This window comes from Theropithecus gelada, chromosome 12 (genome assembly GCF_003255815.1).
Source record: "Theropithecus gelada isolate Dixy chromosome 12, Tgel_1.0, whole genome shotgun sequence".
NCBI classification, from domain to species: domain Eukaryota; kingdom Metazoa; phylum Chordata; class Mammalia; order Primates; family Cercopithecidae; genus Theropithecus; species Theropithecus gelada.
The window spans coordinates 8,319,998-8,345,279 of record NC_037680.1 but is presented as its reverse complement, the minus strand read 5'-3'; the positions used below and the strand labels follow the sequence as shown (position 1 = coordinate 8,345,279).

General features: G+C 33.0%; 1 protein-coding gene across 12 annotated transcripts in view; it reads left to right on the top strand.

Annotated features, from left to right (window-relative positions):
- The window catches only part of DPP10 (dipeptidyl peptidase like 10), a 1,402,014-nt gene that overhangs the window by 1,337,359 nt on the left and 39,373 nt on the right, over positions 1-25,282 (top strand). For all 12 annotated transcript variants that reach the window (XM_025405135.1, XM_025405131.1, XM_025405141.1 and 9 more), the window contains 6 exons: positions 1,963-2,054; positions 2,528-2,575; positions 5,614-5,735; positions 7,106-7,153; positions 15,284-15,382; positions 15,490-15,559. In XM_025405135.1, the coding sequence (XP_025260920.1) occupies positions 1,963-2,054; positions 2,528-2,575; positions 5,614-5,735; positions 7,106-7,153; positions 15,284-15,382; positions 15,490-15,559 (479 nt within the window). The remainder of the gene's footprint in view (positions 1-1,962; positions 2,055-2,527; positions 2,576-5,613; positions 5,736-7,105; positions 7,154-15,283; positions 15,383-15,489; positions 15,560-25,282) is intronic.

The window sequence follows — 25,282 nt, the reverse complement described above, 5'->3', positions numbered from 1 at the left end:
AAACAAATAAGTTCTTTGGAAAAAGTAATTAAATCTATAATAGCTATCAAGGGTAATAATAACTTGGACAGCTCCAAAGTATAAATAATGGAAAAGGACAAAATTACAGATTTTAAAAATATTAAAAGAATACTATGAATAACTTTACGTTGATAAACTTGAAATTTAAGAGAAATGGATGCAATCCAGAAAAAAGTCAAAAATCAGATTTAAGAAACAATCAAAATCCCCCATAGTGCTAAGAAAATGGAATCAGTGATGTAAAATTTTTCACATCAGGGAAAGGCTGTTTTTAAAAGTGAATCTAACCAGATATTCTAAGAAGACACACTTCCAATTTTATGTTATTTTGAAAATGAAAAAAGATGGCATATCTTTAGTACAATTTATGTCATGGGTATCATCTTGTAACCAAAACCAAATTAAGACAATATGGGAAAGGACAGTATAAGAGAGTTTAAAAATACTGAACAAATTATTGACAAGTTGACTTATTTAATGCATTTAAAAAATTAACTCATTTTTCACACAGGAATGCAAAATTTGCTTAAAATTTCAAAAATATATAAGATAACTGCATTTAAATCTTCATGAGAAAATTATAATCACCTTAATAGATGCAGACATAGGATCCAACAAAATCAACAAATTCAGTATTCAAAAATTCAAAATTCAACAAAATCAGTATTCAAAAACCTTAGAAATTTGGGAATAAAGGGAACTTCTTTTAGATGAGAAAGGCACTTGTCAAAAGGTTCATTAATGTAGCATAATTGATAATGGAACAGTAGTAATAGTCCCTTTAAAATTAGCGCTGAGATAAGGAATCAGAATGAAGTAACTTGAGTATACACAAAACCAGAGATAACAGTTTTGTGGTTTGTTTATACTTTAAGTTCTGGGATACACGTGCAGAAGGTGCAGGTTTGTTACATAGGTATACACGGGCCATGGTGGTTTGCTGCACCCATCAACCCATCATCTACATTAGATATTTCTCCTAATGCTATCCCTCCACTTGCCCACCATCCCCTGACAGGCCCCGGTGTGTGATATTCCCCTCCCTGTGTCCATGTGTTCTCATTGTTCAGCTCCCACTCATGAGTGAGAATATACAGTGTTTGGTTTTCTGTTCTTGTGTTAGTTTGCTGAGAAAGATGGTTTCCAGCTTCATCTGTGTCACTGCAAAGGACATGAATTCATCCTTTTTTACACCTGTGTAGTATTCCATGGTGTATATGTGCCACATTTTCTTTCTCCAGTCTATCATTGATGGGCGTTTGGGTTGGTTCCAAATCTTTCTAATCCATTCTAATCAGTGTTCTCTAACTATGTAAAATGATTAAGGAATAGAATGATAGTATTTCTAAGAATACTTTTTGGGTCAAGCAATATATATTTTTTAGACAATACTACTACCTGTTTTCTACATATTAAAATGTTAGTCCTATAAACACGCTGGAAGCATTGATTAAACTAATTACCTTCATCAACATGAATTCATCTTGGAAAAAAAATTATTGCATTAATTGGCAAATCTTATAACAATGCCCATACTGCAAAGGTTAAAATGAATACAAACCTGAGTCTTTATTGGAGTAAATTTTGTTTTAAAGTATTTTTTTAAAAAAAGCTAACTGTAGAGCTGCCAGTCATCTAGATGAGAATGATTAAAGTCCTACCTTGGTATCAAATGCTGCCATCAACATGGTATACTTGATTCACCCTTACCCAGAGGAGTTTTCTGAATGACTTTTCTGTAGTTCAAATAAAAGCACTAAGCTACCTACCTTGGTCTGTGTTTACAGGAACGCACGTTCATTCTTGAGCTACGGAACAGAAAACTGAATGTTAACTGAGAATTAAAGAATTCAAAGTGTCACGAGCAGTTGGTACATTCGTGTTTAACAGAGAGATGCTGTTTAAATAAAAGGAAAATCAATATTTTCTATTTCTTTGCAGAGTAAAAGTGAGCAAATTACCGTGCGGCATCTGACATCAGGAAACTGGGAAGTGATCAAGATCTTGGCATACGATGAAACTACTCAAAAAATGTGAGTGTTTTCAGTTCCCTAGTCAGGCTGCAAGTCAGGGTTGTCAAATGCCATCTTTTCTACTAGAATTATGTTTTGCTTACATAGTCCTAGTCAAAACAAGCCAGCCATGGAAAGAATAACCTTTCTTTAAAGACCTCTTCCACACTTCACACAGAGGCATCTTACACAGAGGCATGTACGCGGGTGTGTGTGCACGCAAACACACAGTGATTGGGAGAGAGTGTGTAAAAGGATGATTGTATCAGGGGAAAAAATATGTTTTCCAGATTGATCAAAGCCCTGTGTTTGAATAGCAAAACAACTCTTCTCTGTATTTGGACAGTTTTAAAACTTCAAGTGAAGATTTAATGTGAAAATTCAGGTGAAGATTCCATGTGAATTCAAGATTCAATGTGACAATGTGACAAAATTCACAGATCACAAAATATAGATCTGTGTCTAATGCTTGTGTTGTTTTCTTTCCTGGACAGTTACTTTCTGAGCACTGAATCTTCTCCCAGAGGAAGGCAGCTGTACAGGTAAGCAGTGTGCAAGGATCTCCTTACACAGACTGGCTTCTCAATGGCTGTCTATGTAGCATAAGGAAGGGAAGGAAAAATTTAAAATGTCTTTTGCAACATAGCTAGGGAGAGTCAACTTTGCATGACAAAGCTTCACACTCTTGCACCAGTCTCTCCCTTGGCAGGACTGGAGACAATGCAGCCTGCTTTCTCCCTTCCTGCTCTGCTCTCTCCTTATTCTTTTCTTCACCTGCTTTTGTAGTTTCTTAGTATCTTTTTTTGTGGCTTGTTTCTCTCAATTCTCCACGTCGGAGACATTTACATATTTTCCCTTGTGCCTTCATCTCCTGCTAAGTCTCATTTAAAATTTTCAGTACATTAATGTGGCACAGGTGAAATTTATTCTTGTACAGTATAATGTTGTTGTGAACAGTTAGTCTACTGTATCAAGCAGGAAGCTTTCCCCCTTTGTCTTGCCGTTCATAAAACCCAGTGAGATTGTTTCAGGAGGAGGCATCCTTATTTAAATAAGGAACGCTCATTGCTTGCTAAAATAAAGCAATACTTGGGAAAATAATTACGTCTGTTCAATGTTCCCAAATGCAAAACTATACTCAAAAAGAGGCTTAAGCTCGCACCTATTTAGTATTAAAATGTCTCTTTACTCAGAAAGCTTTTACCAGGATCCCACAAGAATGACTTTTATTTTTGACTGGCAAGCAGCCTATTAATTCTAGACTTTATATACATGTTCTAATTTCCATTTCACAGATCCATTTTTAAAGTGTCAAAACTGCCATGACCTATTCTCAGGGGAAATTCATCAGGTTTGAAGAAGTGTCACCACTAATTCTTACCAAGTCGCATAGACTTTCCTTTGAGAGTAACAATGCATGTTTAAAGTCCCCCGACTTCCTCTACATCACCCCCCACACTCTTATTTGTACACAATTAGCTTTCATCAGAAGCAACCTTGTCCTTTTAATCGCCTTTCTTAATATATCATTTTTATATTCTTAGTTTATTCTCTTGGACCTCCTGGAACCCATGTTCTTAATTCTGACTTCCAGGAAACAAAGCTATTTATATAGAGATAGTGATTCGAATTTTGGATTAGGGATCTTGATCAAAGTACTGGTCACTTTTTCTTTTGGTGACCTGAAGCTTATCTTTCTTGAAACATACATTATGATTTATATTGGTAGCCATAAACTATAACTTAGAGAGGTGGAAATACTTTATATCTTATCAAATTCCTATTTTTTAAAACTCAAAGAAAAATGACAGCATCAGAAGATTAGACTTGGTTAAGTTTAGCAAGTGGAACTGCCTCAATCTTTCTTCCCATTATTAGTCTAAAATGTGATTTGAATCATAATGGCTTCTTAGATTTGTGTGCTTGTCTTATCTCTCTAGTGACTGAGGCAGAACAGTCAATGTATCTCTGACGTGTACTAGTGTAGTTGACTGTGTTATAAAGAAAATGTAGTACCAATAAATTTTCCCTTAAATAGCTCATCAAATGCCAGTTGGCTTGACTGTAAGATAATGTTAGTGTTTGACCCAGAAAATGCAATCAATGTCTTGTCCAGGCCATAAAAATGATCATTGGTTGACTTAATATATCGCACTAGGCACCCCTGCAGGAGTAGGACTGCTACCGTAGTCATTGTTACTTTCTTTGTCTCAAAATTTGCATCTCTTTATTTCAGCGATCTCATAATCTAAATAATGAGAAAATACCACATAAATCTCCAGGGAACTTGGATCTAAAAGCTTTATGGAAGAGTAGAGAGAAAAAGGTTTTAAATCTTAATGTGTCACTGAATAGCTGTGTGCAACTGGGGTAATTTCTAAGTTTTCTGTGGTGAAAATTGTACAATATTATGAATGTAATTAATGAAACTGAATTGTGCACTTGGAAATGCTTAAAATGGCAAATTTTATGTTATACAGGTTTAACCCAAATTTTACAAAATAAAAAAAATTGACTACAAATATTTTATAAGTTATCATGAGTGAAACTAATATGATTTGTGCTTAGTATATATTAATTGTTTTGACTATTATAAGAAAATTTTGGATTATAATCATCTCACAGTGTTTCAAATATGGAATTGTGATTTTGTGAACTGTTTCTTGTATCTGCCTTAACACCCCGTTCCAATCCCCATACCTACAGAGTATTGCACATCAAAACCAACGTGAATATTATTAATTTACAAATATGTAGCCAAAAATCATTTCATTCCAAAATGAAATCGAGCCTTTTGTCTGATCAAGTTTTTTAAAGATATTCTCAACAGTGTTTCCATCCAATGACCTACCAAATTTTGCATTCAGACTTATTTATTAAATAAACAATTCGATAAATGAAATGTAATCTTGTATTAATTTTTCAACTCCTATAACCTTAAGCACCATTATTGTAAAATAAAGATAGTGATGACTCTTCTTTTTACCACCTCATTATCTCAAAGTGTGTGTTGTTGTTAGTGTTATATATGTTATAATACAAATACAACTTTTTTTTAAATCAGTAATTTTCTGCAAGTAAATGATGGGGAAAATTTGGCACTGATACCAAATTCTAATGTTTAGAATGTTTAATTTAGAAAATCATGAGCTTGATGTTTTGTTTGACTTGTGGAAGTGTTTATTCCTTCTTTCAATGAGTATGTATTAAATATTGAATAGTATCTGTGGGAAATTCCCTTTAAGATTTTACACAGAAATATCTATTTAAAATGCAAAAAACAGTAAGTTATTTTGAGTTCCATTGAAATCAGTTCTTTGTTTATAGCCATACATATAAGCATACATATTGCATACGTAAAAATATACATACTTTTAATAGATTAAGAAAAATGTGTATGTTTTAACATTACTAATAGAAGTTGACATTTTATGTATATGGTGATTCATAGTTTACAATGAACCTCTATGCAAATACCAGTGTAACTCCCCTGTTTATATTATATTTAAATATGAACACCACACTTTCAAGGGCCTAGAATAGTAGCATTTCTATAATAACTTCCTTTTTCTTTCTCCAGTGCTTCTACTGAAGGATTATTGAATCGCCAATGCATTTCATGTAATTTCATGAAAGAACAATGTACATATTTTGATGCCAGTTTTAGTCCCATGAATCAACATTTCTTATTATTCTGTGAAGGTAAGATAATACATGAATTCTGATATAATATATTTTATTCATTGTATTTGATCAATATCTGTTGGTATCGGCAATTATTACTCTAGATGATTTCATAATCTTAATTTGTAAAATTTTGTTAATAGGATATTCATTATATATACATTTACTGAGATACAATTTTTTACAAATTTCATATAGAAATAAAAACTGAGACTAAGTCAATAAACATGCACACATAATTAATAAGTGCTATTTGAATATGAGCAACTCTCAAAGGTGAATAAATATATTTATATCAGCAAAGCCATACCACAATCATAAACTAATTTACCTAGTCTTTAGGAAAAGTAATAGTCCAGTGTTCTTGTTAAAACAATGCCTTGGTTGTTAAGAGATTTAGGATCTATTGAAATTTAGGACCTATGGAAATTGAATTCCCCTGCTTCAACGTTCTTCAATTCTGAGCAATTATATTCACCATTATCACCCTTTCTATCTTGTAACAATATGCATAGTCTTACATGTTTATACAGTATTTCTACAATATAGTCATAGAAATCATTTTCCTTTTAATATGATACTGTATCTTCCAGAGATTAAATGGAACTCATGTGTCCTCTTATCACATGAGGAGTTGAGTGCTACTACTGCAGCTAATACATTAAGCTGTCTTTTTTTAAGACACAATGAAAGATATACCAAGACTTACTTTTTAATATTGTTTTTCTCTTGATATAGAAAATGAAGTAATCAAAAAAGAAGTTCTTGTTTAATGACATCAGGGAAAAAAAACACATTAGTTTTAGATGGGATTCCTTAGAGAAGTGAAGTTTCAAGATAACTTTTTACAGTAACAAATTAGCTAGTATATTTTAAGTATTTGGATACTTAGGGAGATTAACATATTTTTAAATTAATGTAAAATTACTACCCAATTTTTAAACTTTTCTTGTGGATGAACTATTTCCAATATGCATACATTCTTTCTTTTTTGGCTGAGTGGCAAATAGAAGTTGATCTTGGATCAGTGGATGAGGGGTGAATGGGTCGTGGATTAGCTTTCTGAACATCAGTGGCTAGTCTATAAAAGACTAGAGATAAAGAGAAAGCATGTAGAATTGGCTAAAAACATAGGAATATAGATCATTTGGGGGAAGAGAGAATCTTAACACAATCTCTGCAAATACTTTCCTTCTTATATATTCTTACCTTTCTGAATATAATGCTTATAAATAGGAACGAAAACTAGTTATCTGGTTTCTGTTTTGCTATGTTTTAACCACGAAGTGCTTCCATTTGGGGGAAAAAAAAAACTATTATGTAAACTTTCTAATGATTATTACTTAGACGTCTTTAAAAATATTTATACACATATTTTTAAATTCCAGGTCCAAGGGTCCCAGTGGTCAGCCTACATAGTACGGACAACCCAGCAAGTGAGTACACAAGAAGACAATTAAGAATAGTTACGGTTGGCATTAGTCTTAGACATTGTATTATCTATTCTGAGTCATATACTCTATAAATCCTTCCTCAAAAAATCCCCAACATGAGGAAAGCTGTGTGTATACCATCAACTTGACCTTATGTATGTAAGAAAGGCAGTAAAGCAAGCGATGTGAGCCATGTTACAGGCGGGAAGTGAATCTTATATGCCCAAAATAGGATATCTACTACCTAAATCAAATAGAGTTATTGATGAAACAGGTACATTTTAGCTTACTGGCCTCTTAATGTTCTGGTTCATTCTTGCCTGGGCCTCACCTAAGTTGTTCCTCCAGAATAATCTTTTGAAGACATTTTGGAAAACTATGAAAAATATTTTATATATTTTCTATCCTGTTTGTTCCAGATATCCAGGTTCTTCTAGTTTTATATATGCACTTTTTCATTTATGCATTTATTCATTTGTATATTTGTTAAGTGATCACCTACTTTTGTCAAGTGATGTGACAGAGTCTGAGGGTCCATTGGAAGGGTCTCGTGTTCAAGAACTTACAGTAAAGTAGATAAATAAATGCGTGGTTGGGCTTATCTTAAAAATGAATAACCAGACTTCATCCTTTCTTCCTTTCTCTTTCCTTTCTTCCATGTTTGTATCCTTCTTTCATTTTTTAAGTTTTATTTAATCATTGCTTCTATTCTGTGATTATTTCACGTAAGCTACTATAATCTAATAATGGCTCATATTTATTGACTCATTTAAACTTCAGAACACCTCTGAGATAGTTAATTTGATTACCCCTTTTTACAGGTGAGAAAAATTAGTCTCAAAGAGGTTAAGGATTAATAACTTGGCCAGAGTCATACTAATAAATGGCAGAACCACGAATCAAATGAGACAGTCTGACTCGAGAATAGGGTTTGTAATTCACTACAATATAATGGCTACTTTTTCTATTGTGCTTGTGCCTTCTTGCATTGCATACTCTTATTTAAGTAGGAGTCAGTTAGGTGCCTTGACTTAGAAGATCCACAGGTAAAAATGTATGAGGTTGAATGACAAATATCATTTTCAGAGAACAGATCAAGACCAATTATATTCTTCAAATAATGTCATATGGACACTTAGGGCAAGCACTAGGCAACAAGAAATTTCTAAATTTGTGTTGGGTTTTTGTGTGGCTAGAAGATGGTTTAGCACACATTTTAGTTTCTATTTATTTCATTGTTTCCATCTTCAGTGTAAATCTTAAAGAGGTTATGTTAAGCAAATCAAATCTATTCATTATTAACTCTAATAGCAACAATAATGATCACAGACAGTATGGTTGATAAAATGGAAAGAAGGTTGAATCTCATAGATAGAGCAATCAGTGTATAAAATAAGTCTATCACATGCTTTTTGTGGGATCCAAGACGGTGTGTTAGCATCTCATAAAATCAGAGTCCTCCAAGGCAAATAAACAGATGTGTTTGCAGTGGAAATGAGTAATATTCATGATATATAGGACACACTTAATCAATAACTATTTGTGTTACACTGTATATTCTGCCTTTAACAAAGGATGATCAAAAATTTTTCCAATCTGATTTTAATTTGATTTTATCCTATTGTTACAAGGCAATGTCTTTTCTAATAACTTCTGCTTCAAATTACAAAACATTTCTGTCTTAGGGAAACCACGTTATTTTCCTGTTCAGAAGCCAATCATGATTGTCTCAAGGTCAACAAAAACAAAAAAAGGCTATGAATAGTGGTCAAGTCCGTAATTTTCTTTTCGAAGGATAATTACTTAGGGAGATAAAATTTATAGTCAATGGCAAGTAAATCTTTGGGTTAATGAAAGCAAATATACCAAAAATAAGTCATAACTCATTTTGGGGCCATATGAAGTAGAATAGTGCATGGGGAGAAATTTTTTAAAAAGAAAAAGAAACATATTTAACAGCATGGAAAATCTTTAAACCCACTGGTTATCAAAGAAATGCAGAAGAAACTACTGCCATGTAATTTTTCCTAACAAATTAATAACATTAAACATTTGTATTACTAATAAAGATAGAATGTGGTAGAAGTGTTAATTATAACATATTAAAAATAGTCAAGACTGAATTCTTTTTTTTTTTCTTTTTTTTTTTTGAGACAGAGTTTTGCTCTTGTTGCCCAGGCTGGAGTGCAATGGTGCGATCTCAGCTCACTGCAACTTCCACCTTCCGGGTTCAAGCAATTTTCCTGCCTCAGCCCCCTAAGTAGCTGGGATTGCAGGCATGTACCACCACACCCAGCTAATTTTTGTTTTTAGTAGAGACTGGATTTCTCAATGTTGGTCAGGCTGGTCTCGAACTTGTAACCTCAGGTGATCTGCCAGCCTCAGTCTCCCAAAGTCCTGAGAGTATATCCATGAGCCACCATGCCTAGCAAAAACTTAATTCTTTTATATCTTTTTTCATTTTTGTAGTTTATACTGAGAAAATAATTTTAAGTGGAGAATATTATGACAAAGCTGTTGAAAATAGAAAAAGACATTATAAATAACAAATAATGGGAGTTTGTAAATAAATTTTAATGGAATATTACGCAGTGCCCTGAGCATCTTCCATTTGTTTTTCCAGAACCACTTTTAACTCTCAATTCTCTTCAATGTTCTCTGGCCTGGAAGTACTTTCTACAGATGGCTTAGGTTCTGTTGCCCCATGACTTCCAACTGGATTCCACCAAAGGAAATCTTGTAGGCAACTGGAAAGAGGGAGAAAACTGCTCTGGGTTGTTTATTCCACCAGCCCGGTTCCTGTGGAGTCACCACAGGTTGGCTGTGACCTTTGGCTGAAGGGAATCTTCACCCTTGACCTTCAGGCCCAGCCACTGTGTTCTTGAAGTTTTCTTTTTTCACTGTGTTTCTGCCGGGATTTGGTATCGGAATCACACCAAATGATTGAGATGGAATAAAAAATCATACCAAAAGAATGAGTTGGGGAGGAATCCCTTCTCCTTGATTTTTTGGATTAGCTTCAGTAGGATTAGTCGCAGCTCTTCTTTGTACATTTCATAGAATTTGAATATGAATCCATCTAGTTTCCAGCCTTTTTCTAGTTGCTAGGCTTTTTATTACTGATTTAATTTCATAACTCATTATTGGTCTGTTCAGGTTTCCAGTTTCTCCCTGGTCCATTCTTGAGAGGGTGTGTATGTCCAGGAATTTATCAACTTCTTGTAGGTTTTTTAGTCTGTGGGCATAGAGGCACTCATAATAGTCTCTGAAGGTTTTTTGTATTTCCATGGGGTCAGTGCTAATGTCCCATTTGTCATTTCTGATTGTGTTTATTTGAATTTTCTCTCTTTTTTATTAGGCTGTCTAGCAGTCTATTAATTGTATTTATACTTTTGAAGAATCAACTTTTGATTTTGTTGATCTTTTGTATGCTTTTTCACATATTCATTTCATTCAGTTCAGCTCTGATTTTTTTTTTTTTTTTTTTCTCCTGTAGCTTTGGATTTGGAATTGGTTTGCTCTTGTTTTTCTAGTTTCTCTGTGTGAATATTCACCATTTTTTAAGCATTTAAAATTAAATGCTTAGGATAGCTTCTTTGAGAATATACTAATGTTTAAATAATCAGAGTTTCTTTACATTTTAAACATGTAAAAAACCTCTTAGAACATCTAGTCTTCCAGATATATATTATAGGGGAAGATATTTACTTACAAAAGAGGTAGTTTGATGTGCCTGAGATCACACACACACAGCATTGTCCAATGGGAGAAACATAAAATTACATGGCTATAACAGTCTGTGATTATTTCTCTAGTAAACGTGTACACAGTTCAGGGCAAGAGAAAGTCAATGCGAAGACATTTTCAGAAAAACAAATGTGTATATACAAACATAAGAACGCATAAAAATGTTCACATTTGCAAGATAAACATTGTTCATCACGGCTGGAACAAAACATTTACTAAAAAAGCAAAAATATATGAGGCCAGAGGGACAGACTGGAATTGGATTGTAACTCTTATTTTTTTTCTAAGTAGTTTGGATTCAATCATATTGGTTCAATGATAAACCTTTGACATTTTAATTTTTTTTTTTTTAATTCTGGCTGTGGAGTAACTGGAAATAGACTTGATCCCCTTGTTTCCCTTAAGAAAAAATAAGAATAATAATACAGAAAACTGGACAAAATATACAAATCAACTGTTTCCAGACATTTGACAATAGCCAGCATGGGTCTCAGATCCCTGAAAGAAGGAAATAAGTAAAATTAGTGTTGTAAGTTCTCTAGCTTTCTTGTTAACAGCAATTTCTGAAATCCAGTGCAATAAGGAATAAACTAATCATAATACAATGATATCCCTGAGTTGAGGAGACAGAAAATGATATTCAGACAGATTGAGGCTTATGGAGTGTTGAGGAATTGTATGGAATTTTATGGAATTGAGGCTTATGGAACGATGGAACTGGAAATGAAGAAGCCACATGGAGAAAGACGTCTGCATAGGGCTGGAAGAGGGATCACCCTGAATCGGAAGTGGGATCACCCTGAATCAGCTGCTGAAAATACCTAGCTGAGTATGCATAGGAAGATGCTTCATGAGTGTGGGCAATGCCAGAGCTTACAGAGTGGTGGGATATGCTCACCTTTTAATCAGCAGAGTAGTGGAACATTTAGAAGAGATCCCAGAAGTGTTCTGCCTTTTGTAGTGCTAAACTAGCCATAGAGCAAAGGTCATTCAAATACACACTAAAAAGATTTCTTTAGAAGTCTTCAAACGGTCATCCTCCTACAACATATGCCAGAACAAAGTCCAACAATTGTTAAAAGATTACAACAAAACCCGGGCTTTCAAAATGTAAATGCCACAATGGTCATTATCTAATAAAAAATTACTAGCTTTGTGAAGAAAGTGGAAAATATGACTCATAAATAGGAGAAAGATTAGTGAATAGAAACAGGCTCAGAAATGACAGAGATGATGGAAATCACTGACAAATACTGTAAATTAGCTGTTACGAATAAATAAAGCTATCAAGAAAAGAATTAATGTAGAGAGAAAACAAAGAGAATATATTTTTATAAAAGAACTTTGTGAATTTAAAATAAAATATTTGAAATATAAACTTCACTGGAAAATACTAAAAACAGATTAGAGGCCACAGAGCAAAAGATCAGTGTACTTGAAACAATATCAGTAGAAAATTTCTTGACACAAAAAGGAAAAGAAAGACAAAGGAAGAACATAAATTAACTGTAGGCCAATATTTACATCTCTCATATTTGTAATTAGAGTCAGAATGGGGCAAGGAGACTTGAAAAAAATATTTGATGTAATAATGGCCAATAATTTTATAAATCTGATGAAAAAGTTCAAAAAAGTTCAACATAAAGAAAACAAGATAAATGTCAATAAAACCACACTAGTGCACATCATGAGCAAATTATACAAAACCAATGATAAAGAAAAAAATTTTTAATCATCAGAAATTAAAAGACACATTACATCCACATATTGCACACATAGTAAAAACAAATGACTACAGACATCTCATCAGAAAAAAGCAAACCAAAAGACAATAGACCAAAATAATGTAAATGCTTATGGAAAACAAAACTGAACTAAACAAAAATCCTTAATAGAAAAACAAACCTAGAAGATATTTCTCACTTAAAAATGAAGACAAAAAGAAAGTTTCAAGAAGAAAAGAAGTGAGAATGTTCTGTCATCAAACTTACACTTCTAAATAATACATTGATCAATAAAAAATAAATAATTAGAAACTATTTTGAGCCAAAGAAAAATAAAAAGACATCAGATCCCAATTTAGCGATAACTACAGCTGTGATTAGAAAGAAATCTATGACTCTAACTTATTGTATAAATATAAAAACACCTCAGATCCCAATTTAGGGGTTACTACAGTTGTGATTAGAAAGAAATTTATGATTCTAACTTATTGCATAAAAAGGAAGGGTTTAAAATCGATAATCTCCTCTTTCACCTTTAGAAACTTGAAAAACATGAGCAAATTAAAACAAAGTTGAAAGAAGGATGTAAAAATGGGTAAGAAGGAAATAAATGATATTGAAAATAGACTAGCAATAGAGAAAATGTATAAAACCAAAAGGTGCTTCCCTGACAAGATCAATAAAGTTGGCAAAATTCTAGCCAGAGACATGAAGAAAAAGAGAAAAATGTAATGCCATTAATAAAAGAGATGATGTCCATACAAATGCTATAGATATTAGAATGACAACAATGGAACATTATAAGTAATTTTATGCCAGTAAATTTGACATCTTAGAAGAAATGGAAAAATTCCTTAAAAGACACAAATTGCTAAACATTCACATGAGAAGAAATACAATATATAAATATGCAATTAACATTCTCCTCACAAAGAAAACTCCAGTTTCAGCTAGCTTTACTGGTGCATTCTATGCAACATTGAATAAATTAACACCAAGCTTACACAAACTCTTTTTTAAAATATAAGGCAAGTATCGACAGGATTCCAAATCCAGACATATATATTAGGAGGACAAAAAAAAAATCAAATTTTCTCATGAATTTAGACGCAAAACACCTTAACTAAATAATAGCAAGTCAAACCTAGCAATTATAGAAAGTATGATAATTTATTATGGTCGTATTGGATTTACCCTAAGATTCTATGTTTGCTGTAACCTTCAACAAACAATATAATTCACCATATTACACTGACACTTCAAAGGATTTAGAAAAAAATTGAAAATTTTGACAAACAATAATAATAATCAATTAATAGTAATTCCTAATCAAGATAAGATAGAAAGAAATTCCTGAACTTCATGAATGGTATCTGTAAAAATACTACAGCTGACATCATGCTTAATGGTGAAAGAATGATGCTTCTCCCTGAGAACTGGGAAAGTCAAGAATGTTTGTTCTCACTCCTTCTGTGCAACATTGTAGTAGAGGACTTAGCCAGTAGAACGGGTAAGACAAAGAATTATATGCAGTAAAACTGTGTTTATTTGCAGAAGATATACTGTGTACAAAACAAAAAATAAGGAAACAAAAAATTGTGGAATATACACACCTATAAACTATTGAAAACAAGTGAATTTATCATGGTTACAGCTGTAGGCCAATATGCAAAATTCAACTCTTTCATCAACGAAAATGCAAGATTTGAGTATTTTTAAAATGCTGTTTAAAGTAAGGTCAAAATATCCATGGAGTATCTACGAATAAATCTAATAAAAATGAATACCTCCTCTATAAATCTATATAATACTGCTGGGAGAAATTAAAGACTCAAATTTCCACAGACACAGACATATATGTGTGTATATATATACACACACACACACACATATACACATCAATATATATGTATACAATATATAAACATATGCAGACATATATGTGAGTGTATATATATTTATGGATTAGAAGGCTCACTATTTCTATGATATAAAGTCTCTCCAAATAGATCTACAAATTTAATACAATGCATGTACATCAAAATTCGAGCAAGTATTGATGTCCACTTCATGTTTTATCAAATTTTTTGATGTTTCTTTTTGATATTTCTCTATTACTGTATTTTCAAGGTCATTACTCTTCTGCAGTGCCTAATATTTTATTAATCTCACTCAGTATATTTTTCATCTTAGGTCATATAATTTTCATGTATTTCAGATTCTGCAGTTTTTATTTTTAGAAATATATAATATGCTCATGCTTTTTCTACCTTATTAAACACCTGAACTGCAGTCCAGGAGTCCTCATCTTGTGTTTCTGTATGCCTTTTTATTGGTATAGGTACCTAGATATTGTGAATCTCAACTCATTTGGTGTTAGATAATCTTGTATTTTGCTAAAATATTCTTAAGCAGGTTAACAAAATGATCAGATCTGCATTTTGAAAATGTAAATGATAAATTTAGTAAAGAAGCAAATGAAAAAAATTTACTGGCATAATGAAGCTCACTTAGAAAACTGTGGTAACTCAGAAGAGAAATGATGAGTTAATCAGCACAATGCTTACCAAATGGTAACAACTGGATAATTTTTTGTTGTGTCACACTGATTCTTGTTTAATGCATAGGAGTTAGCTATTTACACTACCCTTTTGGTTTACAGAATATTTTATATTGGAAAGCAATTCTATGCTGAAGGAAGCTATCCTGAAGAAGAAAATAGTAAAGCCGGAAGTTAAAATCCTTCATATTGACGACTATGGTAAAGTTTTGTGCATGCTATGTTATTCAAGAACAACTTTCTCTGCGTCTTATAGTTTTACCTGTAAATGACTCTCCATCTTTAATGTTTTGCTCTTTCTTTAAAAGAACTTCCTTTACAGTTGTCCCTTCCCAAAGATTTTATGGACCGAAACCAGTATGCTCTTCTGTTAATAATGTAAGTATTTTATTTGTTTTTGAAATAAAGGAATATAAAGACTTTCTATTTTTATGTCTCACAAGACAACATTTGATTCAATAAACAAGAGAAGTCCAATGTGTGTAGTTAACCAGGGCAGCTGTCTATTGTCTAAATTCCTCTAGAAGTCCATCACTAAATCATGTGTAAGAATGTGTAAGTTTTTTGAACTTCTTGCATCCCACATGGAGTTTGGTGCTACCACCAGGAATAGTGACACAGAATAGTTTGATTTCTGGGTGTCTGCTTAGTAATTACTCAAGTCCTGGGCTCTTTATCAACATTGAGGAACATGTAATTCCACTGCTAAAACAATGGGTTATGTTTGTATCACTCCTGTCAGTTTTTCCTCCTGGATACATGGCCTGCAGTAAGCTGCTCCCATGCTCAGAAAACTTGACTCAAGTTTTTTTTTTTAATCTTGAAATTGACTTTGAAATTAAATATCTTTATACATGTTGTAAGGCTATATCATGACTGTATAGTATTATGCACCGAGGCCCCTAATATCTAATACATAACTAACTTGATATTGATTTAGCATTGTATTCCTGAGAGTTATAAGTTATTTCCCCTATTAATATGCTCAGGTGGCATATTGATACAATAGTGCTTAAAATTGTCTAAAATTATATCTTTACATATAATATTTAGAAATAGTAAATATGAAAATAATATTGCTTATTATGATCACTGAATATAGTGGATAAGTATTCAGTTCTGTGGAATCGAATTTCCTGGGTTCAAATTCTAGTTTTGCCATTTCTTAGCTGTGTGTCCTAGGGCAAGTTCCTTAACCTCTTACAAGGCTAAGTTTATCTAAACATAAAACAATCATTACAATACAACCTGTGTTCTAAGACTGCCTTGCAGATGGGGTGAAATACAACATATAAAGTCTCTTAAACAGTGCCTCACACATATGATTCTTGTAATTATTGGGGTTATAATTCTTTTTTGTATAGATTGCATTTATTTTATATAGGTATTTTAATATATACAAGCAATTTGTCCCTTTATTTTAACAAACTACATAATACAGAAATAATATAATATTTAATTTTCTCTCTGACTCCAGTGTTCATTTCTAATTCTAATTATTGAGCTTTGCGTAGTGTCTCATATCCAAACTTTTCTCCTTTCTCCGTAAGAGCCAGAAAGTTCTGAAAGTTCTTAATGTCTCTCTAAGGAAGTTCTTATTTGATGTTTCTTAATTGCATTTTTTTCTCATCTTTTTTACCTGTTTTTTCCTACTCCATTTTAACTGTATGTATGATTTATTGAGGAAAAATGTTTAAGGCACTAAAACGAGACAAAAAGAAAACAAAAATCAACCCCATCTTCTATCTTAGTCACGTCTCCCTTTGGTAAAAGGAAATGCTCTTTTGATTCACTGAAAAATTTTCTCAAGGAAAGAGACATCCCTCAGGCACATCCTAGGCATCCCTCAGTATGTGATGACCTTCAAATTGGAAGATAAAAGAACTGACTGCCCTTGAAGCATGACATTTATGCAGACGAATGTGTAGATAATTATGCTGACTTGGTATCCACTTGCTCTAGGGCAGTGTCACACATAGGGGGAAGACCAAACAACAGTTAACAGAATCTCTTTGTTTTCTGAAACAGATAAGCTAACTGGCTCATCTTGGCATCAGACTTGTGTTTTGTTCTGGTTGATTTTTAGTTTATAAGAGGAATATAAGGACCTACACAAGAAACCAATTTGAAGACTTGTCTTATTGTCAAGGCCTACTTGGGTCTTTTTTGAGAAGTAGGATTTTGGAGCAAAATGCTGGTTTTGGAGTCAGGTAGGACTGGGATCAAACTGGAGCGCTGAGATTTAACAACACATTGCTAATTTTCTAATCTTCTCTTACCTTACAAATAAACTGGAGAAAATAACATGGGATAATATTTATATTTAAATATATTACCATAGTGTTTGGTAGAGCATAAACACTTACAAATAGTCTTTAATAAATCATAAGCAGAATCATAATTATTATTAGGATGGTACAAAAGTAATTGCAGTTATGATATAAGTAGTTGCATTACTTATAAATGGCCAAAACTGCAATTGCTTCTGTGCCAAACTAATATGGAAATAGTATTTTAAAGTATTTAATTTGATTAATATAAATATTTAATGTGTAACTTAATGCCCATAAAGTTGTTCAATAGACAGACACTACTAAAACAGATAAAATAGTGCAATCAGACCCATAGAATTTACTTTGCTACTTTTTTGGTTGGTACAGGAAGAATGAAAATGAATATTAAGTCATTTCTAGTTATTTCAGTATATATGGTTTATACTAAATATTAATTGACATTATCCACACTTTTGGATTTTAGAGGAAAATTATCGAAAAACTTTGCAGAATGTGACTTACAAAATACAAAATGAGGATTTCTTTTTTAAAAATTTATACTTACAATATGATCTATTCTTTTAAATTGCATGATTATTTCTAAAATACTATCTCGGAAACGTAGAAGGGTCAGAACAGCAAAAGCAGAAAGTATTTTTTAAGAATTTAGGAAACTGCCCATAATTTAAAGCCGTATTTTTTCTCAAGCTTAAAAACTGTTTTCAGTGACACATTGACTGTCCCATTCTAAAAGTAATATTAATAATTTTTTCATAAATGAACAATTGGACAGACAGTGATGAATAATAGAGTGACTATTATTTAAATGAGTCTAAGAGTCATTCAGTGATTTTGGTGTCCGTACTTTATTGCTGTTTTTGTGCCGTATATCTAGTAGCCAAAAGGGTATGAGCCATTTCTTGATCTGTAGAGATGGGTTTACATCCAAGGAATTATATCATGAATGCATGAGTTAGAGTCAAGTTGCAACAAGCACCCGAGGGGCTGAAAGAAAGATTGCCCTGGAGGAAAGTGGCCTCTGGCAATTTGGAAACCCAGTTCTTCTCAATCTTCATTATAGATCTGGAAAAGAAATGGTCCTCTGACCTCCCTTGCTTGGGTTTTGAAACTCAGACTTAATCTCGTAACATTTAAAATGTAAGTGAATCAAACATCAATGTCAATGTCACGTTAAAAAGAGTATTTGGGATGGAGTACATACCGCATAAATATTTTTACTGTATAATGTTTCTACTGTAATGAAAAATCTAAGAAACATTGGCACCACAGTTGGATCTCAGTGACCGGAGTTCGCTGCAGTCTCTATGGAGTAATGATCCCCTTTTTCTGAACAACTCCTCCAATTCTCCCTTCAAGTGCCTACTTGTTTTACTCTTGCCTTTCTGTTTAACATTATAGGGAGCTCTTAAGGACCCGGAGTCCTTATTCATTTTTAAACTTATTCTAGACACATCTATATTCATTCCAGCTCTTATAACCTCATACCGTTCTTTTAAAATATTATTCTTATTTCCTACTCATGTGTGTGTAATTTAATACCATACACATCTACCACGTTGCTTTTTATATATGAGAAGCCATGTTAATGGCTATGGGGAGATAACAAGATTGCAAGCATCTTAAAGTCTGTAATAGTTATTTGGGTGTGTTCAGTCTATCTCCACAATGCCTAATACACAGAACTAACTGACTATCCTGTAATTACCAAATAGTGCCAAGACTGAAGGTGTTGTGGAAAATGCCCTGCAGTTGTAGACGTTCATTTGGTAAATAAATAAATATGAATCTAATATGTTTAAATGCTCATAAAAGCAATCTAGAAAGTTGTATTGTTATTAAAAAAACAAGGGATTTTTGTTTTTGTTTTTATTTTCTGTCCCTCTGAAGAGGAGCAGCATCAACTCAGGAGTTTAGTTCAGTACCAAGGGCCCATCATCTCTTCCCATTTTCTACTTTTTCTTGCTCAAGTTATCTTGCCACACTCATTAAAGGTCTAATAAGGGAGGCAGTAAATGTTCAGCAAGTTATATTAACTTTCAGAATGCAACATATGCTATCATGCCTCCATGACTTTCTTTCCTTTCTCTGAATTCACCTTCCTTGAAATCCCAAGAAATTCATGGTCATCCATCAAATCTTATCTTCCTAGAGCTTTCTTCCATTCTCCTCCTCTGTCAGCCTATGGATCAGGTCATTGTAACTCAAGAACATTATTCATTTTTATCTAGAGTCTCATCACTGAATGTTCTGTGTATCAGAATCCTATAATTTGGTCATCTTGGTAGAAGTGATCTGTTTTCTATATAACTATTCTTTGAACAGCGTGATATAAGTAACTGATCCATTCACAGTGAGGGAATATATTCAGTTATTCATATCCAACAGTCGAGATAACATCATTGCTGGTCTGTTATACACACATTTCATTTCCTCAAACAACTTGAAATATTGTTCAATATTGTAATTAGCATCAAGCTTCAGATCAGTCAGACATCCTATCTGGATGATTGAACTCTAACCTGCTATACTATTCTCTACTTACACTTGCTTTTCTTTAATTTATTGCTTTTTGCTCTCTCTCTTTTAGTTGCTTTACCACTCTGTTGCTGAGAGTGTAGCCCTCCTATCTAAAATCCTCTCATTATTCATTCATCATTGATTAAATATCTGCATTTTCCCTCACATTACGTAACAGTCTTCATGATGTATTTTCTATTTTTCTCTTCATTTTTATATCACACCAGCCACCCCAAAAGAGAAATCCCATTCTTTAGATAGACTGCTTTATTCTGGGGATCACCACCACTTCAATCATCACTTGCGTTTTTTCATAGTTTCCCCAGTGCCCTGAGTTTGCCTGCCCACCTGGAGAAGTTCTATTAAGACTTCCAGACACACTTCCAGATAACTTTATGCACACCACTATTATAAACATGTAACCATACCAGATTACAATATTTACTTTGCTTTCTCTTCTGTTAAACTGCCAATTCCTTTTGAATTGTTTTGCCATAATGCACTATCTGGAGCATTATTTGATAGAATACATGAATGAATATATGAATACATCAATGAATAAATAAACAAATGAATTAACCCTGAGTTTGTTCCTCAAGAATGAATTAAGTTGAGATGGGAAAATGGAAAAATAAATGATTTGTGAGTTTATAATTGACTTCTGTATGGGTCCATTTCTCTGCAGTTTAGTTTCCCACTCAGTAGAATGAGACGCGAGATTCTAATTTCTTTTATAGTCTTTCTGGATAGGACTGAATACTGATTGATTTTCATGCTGCCTCTTCACTGTTCCTTTTTACAATTTTTTTTATTGAGCTTAAGATAATAAGAAATTGATATTAGCTACCATTTATTGTTTATCATGCAAAGAGTGTCATGCTGAGAATATGTAGACACCATCTTTAATCCTTATAGAAATCATCCAAGGTAAATAGTACTGTCCTCATTTTAACACAAGGAAACTATAACTAAAATAGGTCATGTATATATGTTCCCCCAAGATCATAAGCAGGAAAAGTTAGGGTTTGGACCCAAGTTTTATATATCTATTTTCTGTACTAAAACCTCTGCTATATTACCCAACGCTGCCTACCTACATTGTCCACCATATTATGATATTTATTGGCATATTATCAAAGAATGATGACTTGAATCAAAAGAGTCTTCTTTACTACCAAATTCTTATGACCTTCTTTCCACTGAACAGTTTATGATATTTCTGGAATATAACATTTTCCACATGTACTACGTTAATGCTTTGGTGTAAAGTATTGATTTTAGAAATCATGACTGAGTTCATGAATATTCCACAAGAGAGATCAAATTCTCAGCTCAGATTATTTAATAAAATTCTGAATTCTCATCAAAATGTTCACTTTGTGGGAAGTCTGTTCTACTCTGTATTTATTTCATGAATTCCTAGGGTTTTAGCAGATCGGATTGTCAGATGTAAGTTCATTTTGTTTCCCAAGGGTGAAGACATGTGTATTTCAATAACCTCTAACATCACTTGATCTTCTATTTGTTCATGCCACATACACATCTACTTTTACCCTCAGTTTCTTGCAAAAATAGTACAGATACTGTCTGATGTGGATGAAAGAGATCACTTATTGATATTGGTATTTGTCTCAAGAATGATTATTATCGCTTTGCCATAAAAGGAGGTTCAAAGCTTAAATTTTAGGCTTATCATTTTTTGTATCTTCATCATTTAGATGGATGGAGAATGTACCTACATATTTGCTAATACGTAGAAAATGATTAGGAGGAAAAAGGGCAGTGGCATTTAATCTTGTTAATAGAAGGGGAGAAGGTGATCATTTGTTTCTATTTTTTTCTTGAACATATTTAACCCTGTTCTTTCACAATTTGTAGATAATACATCTTAAATGTCAGCATTAATTTCTTACGACTATTTAAAGTTGTACAAACTCAAAGTTGCTGTATTAAGAAGGTGACATGGGGGAAAAATCCAAATTTAGATAAATTTGTAGATAATGCATAAGCTGTAATATTCTTTTGGTGATTATTTTAACTGGAATATATATATGTATATGCATACGCAGAAATGCCATTTTAGGTCTTCTGTTAACATGGATTTTAGATATGCATGGATTCACAGAATTATATGAATGATATAATGTGGTTTCATATGAATGATATGGGCTTATTAATAGTTCCTATTTAAAACTTACATGTATACGATACATTTACAGATATACTATTGAATACTTTTTATAAGAAATATTGAACTTAATTTACAAAGTTCTTAGTTTTAGATGGTCATATAAATGTAGTCATTAATGTAAGGGTAATTCATAGTTAAATCAGTCTCTTTTTCTCTTTTAATTAGTTATTTGTTTCTAAGAAAAACATATTAGGATATAATATTAACTATATTATTTGTTTAACATGACTTTGAAAGGTGAAGTTAAAAATACTAAGATATAGTGTTTTCTTTCTTGGTAATCCCACAGAGAGCCATGTCAGAGGAGTACATCAATGACATATGTTATTCCAGGATTTTTAAAATAATATATTCTTCCCTTTTGACTTATATATAAAAACAGTATATTATGAATCATGTAAGGCTGTGTAGCATGTAAGTTAAAGGTTGTCTATCATGATGGCAGACTAGGCCAGAGCTCTAGGCTTTTCTAGTCCAACACACATATATTTTTGAGCAACAAGGAGTGTGCAAAGTCAGTTAGTAAAAATTGCAGAGCTTCTAGGAGATATAAAACTTGGGAAGAAAACAATAATTATTTATTTTTAAAACAAAACCACAACCCAAATAATACAATTGCTATTAACATAGTACAGTTTTAATCAGCATTTTGATTTGGAATCATTCAGTCATTTTCAGCCTTGAACTTCAGCACTTGTTCTTCCTCTTTGAGGGCATTCTCTTATAGCCATTTTTTCTCATGTTTATAATGCCATTTTTATCAAAATTATAAATCTGATCTAGCTGTCGCCTTCTTCATTAATCCACTGATTGAGTCCACGTCTTTGTAGCCTCTATGATTAGAGCTCTCAGTTGTCACCTGTCCCTCAGTAACACGGAGGAAGCATAATCAATTGGAAGTTGCTAGATCAGCCACAACTCACCCTAAAAAAGTGCTTCCTTTGATTTTTAGCTTTTTTTAAATAAGGTTCCAATATATTGCAAAGACTTTTTCCTTACTTATAAGAAAATGTGTCTCTGATTACCTCTAAACATTAATACCTTGAGAAAGGCTCTGCCTGCACCACTGTGACAGTGTATTATACTGACATAATCTCCCTCTTTTTCATCACATAGAAAGTATGTCATACAAAATAAATCTGTGTTGCACAAAACATTCTGCATCTTTGGGAATTAAAGTGATGAAAATTATATTTATACATATAGGTTAATGTATAGCTTATATATATTTTAATTTATAAGAGCACATGAAAAATGTCCATCTATATAACTTATAGTTTACAAACTTCCTTTTTTTTTTTTTTTTTTTTTTTGAGATACAGTCTCACTTTTGTCTCCCAGGCTGCAGTGCAGTGGCGCGATCTCGACTCACTGCAACCTCTGCCTCCTGGATTCAAGCTATTCTCCTGCCTCAGCCTTCCGAGTAGCTAGGATTACAGGCGCCCATCACCACACCCGGCTAATTTTTGTACTTTTAGTAGAGATGAGGTTTCACCATGTTGGCCAGGCTGGTCTCGAACTCCTGACCTCAGGTGATCTGCTTCTCTTGGCCTCCCAAAGTGTGGGATTACAGGATTGAGCCACCACACCTGGCCCTTCCTATGCTTTTATGAAAGCTTGTATTCTCAGAGCATTATGATTACAACAGGGCAGATATTCTAATCCCATTTTACAGGTGAGGACACTTGAGGGACAGAATTGATGAGCAATATGCCTCATGTTGAACATCTACTAAGAAGTGAAAACTCAGCAACAATGTGCAATACAAACTTTTATTACTTTCTCTCCCCCCAAAAAATTCTAAGGATAAAGGAATTTAAAATACGTGGTGTAAATTCAGAAAAAGGCCCATAATTAGAACTTAATAAATAAAAGAGATTTTTTAACATCTTAAATTTATAATCTTTTTCTGGCTAAGAATTCCAGTTTCCTTTTGCATTGAGGATATAATTGCTTATATGCCAAAGGTAGTAAGTGAATATTTTGTTGAAGTCAACTTTTATAATTGTGTTCTCTCAAAAAAACTGGCATTATTTATCTATCTATGGCTTATAATTTACCTCTACATGTCAGTTTATTAAGTTGTAAAATGGTTCTGCTAATGCCTTCTCATACTTAGTACTATAATCATTATTATTCCTATTTAACTGATGCAAAAACTGAGCTAAGATGTAAAATTCCCTATGTTTATATAACCACACTTTCCAGTTGATAAATGGATTTTTAGAATGTAGGTAAAGGATTATACAGTTAGAAAACCAATATTGTATCACCACCATCATTACTGAAAGTGTCATGACGCCCTACCAAGGATGAAATACAGGTTCAAAGTTAATAATTAGCATCCCTTCCTGTATTATCAATCCGTTGCGCGGGTATGTATTCCTCGATATCTAGTCCACGTATTGTCAGCCTCAGTACCGTACTCACTACATTCCCATGCTGAATTGCCCTCTCCTTGAAAAAATAGAGAAATCTAAGTTTGTTGTGCAGATTGACACCTGCTTCTTTTTTAAAGATACGCACTTTGTTCTATTTTTTTATCTAAATTGCCCCCCCCTCACCCCCTGTTCCTGAAGTCAGCATGTAGAATATTTTCCATGATCATATACAAAGCAGACTTACTGCATAGGAGAGTCACATTGCAGTTATGTGCACATGAAAAATGAGATAAATTCTTCTGCCTTTGGTGTATTTATAAAATGTGCTAAGCTTTCTTTTAACCATGAATAATTTAAGTATGACCCTTTCTAAATGCAAGAGAATAGATCAAATGCTATCCTAGCTCTGTGATGATATAGCTGTTCCCAGCAACTGAAAGAAAAGATCATCACAGCCTCTTCCCTTTCTACTTACTCACCCACACTGTTAGAAATTATCTCAAATGGAAACTGGCCAAAGGATAGGAATTAACGTAGTAAGACTTTGACAGCAAAGATGATTAGGAGATTAGACAATTCCTTCCATTATATTGAACAATTTCTAGCTGGGAGATGTCCCTGAGGTCCTTTTCTATTGGTTCTATTCTAATATTTTCATGTGCTGTCTAAGATGTTTATCCTGAAGTTAATTTTGTGTGGATAATGCTAACAGTCCATT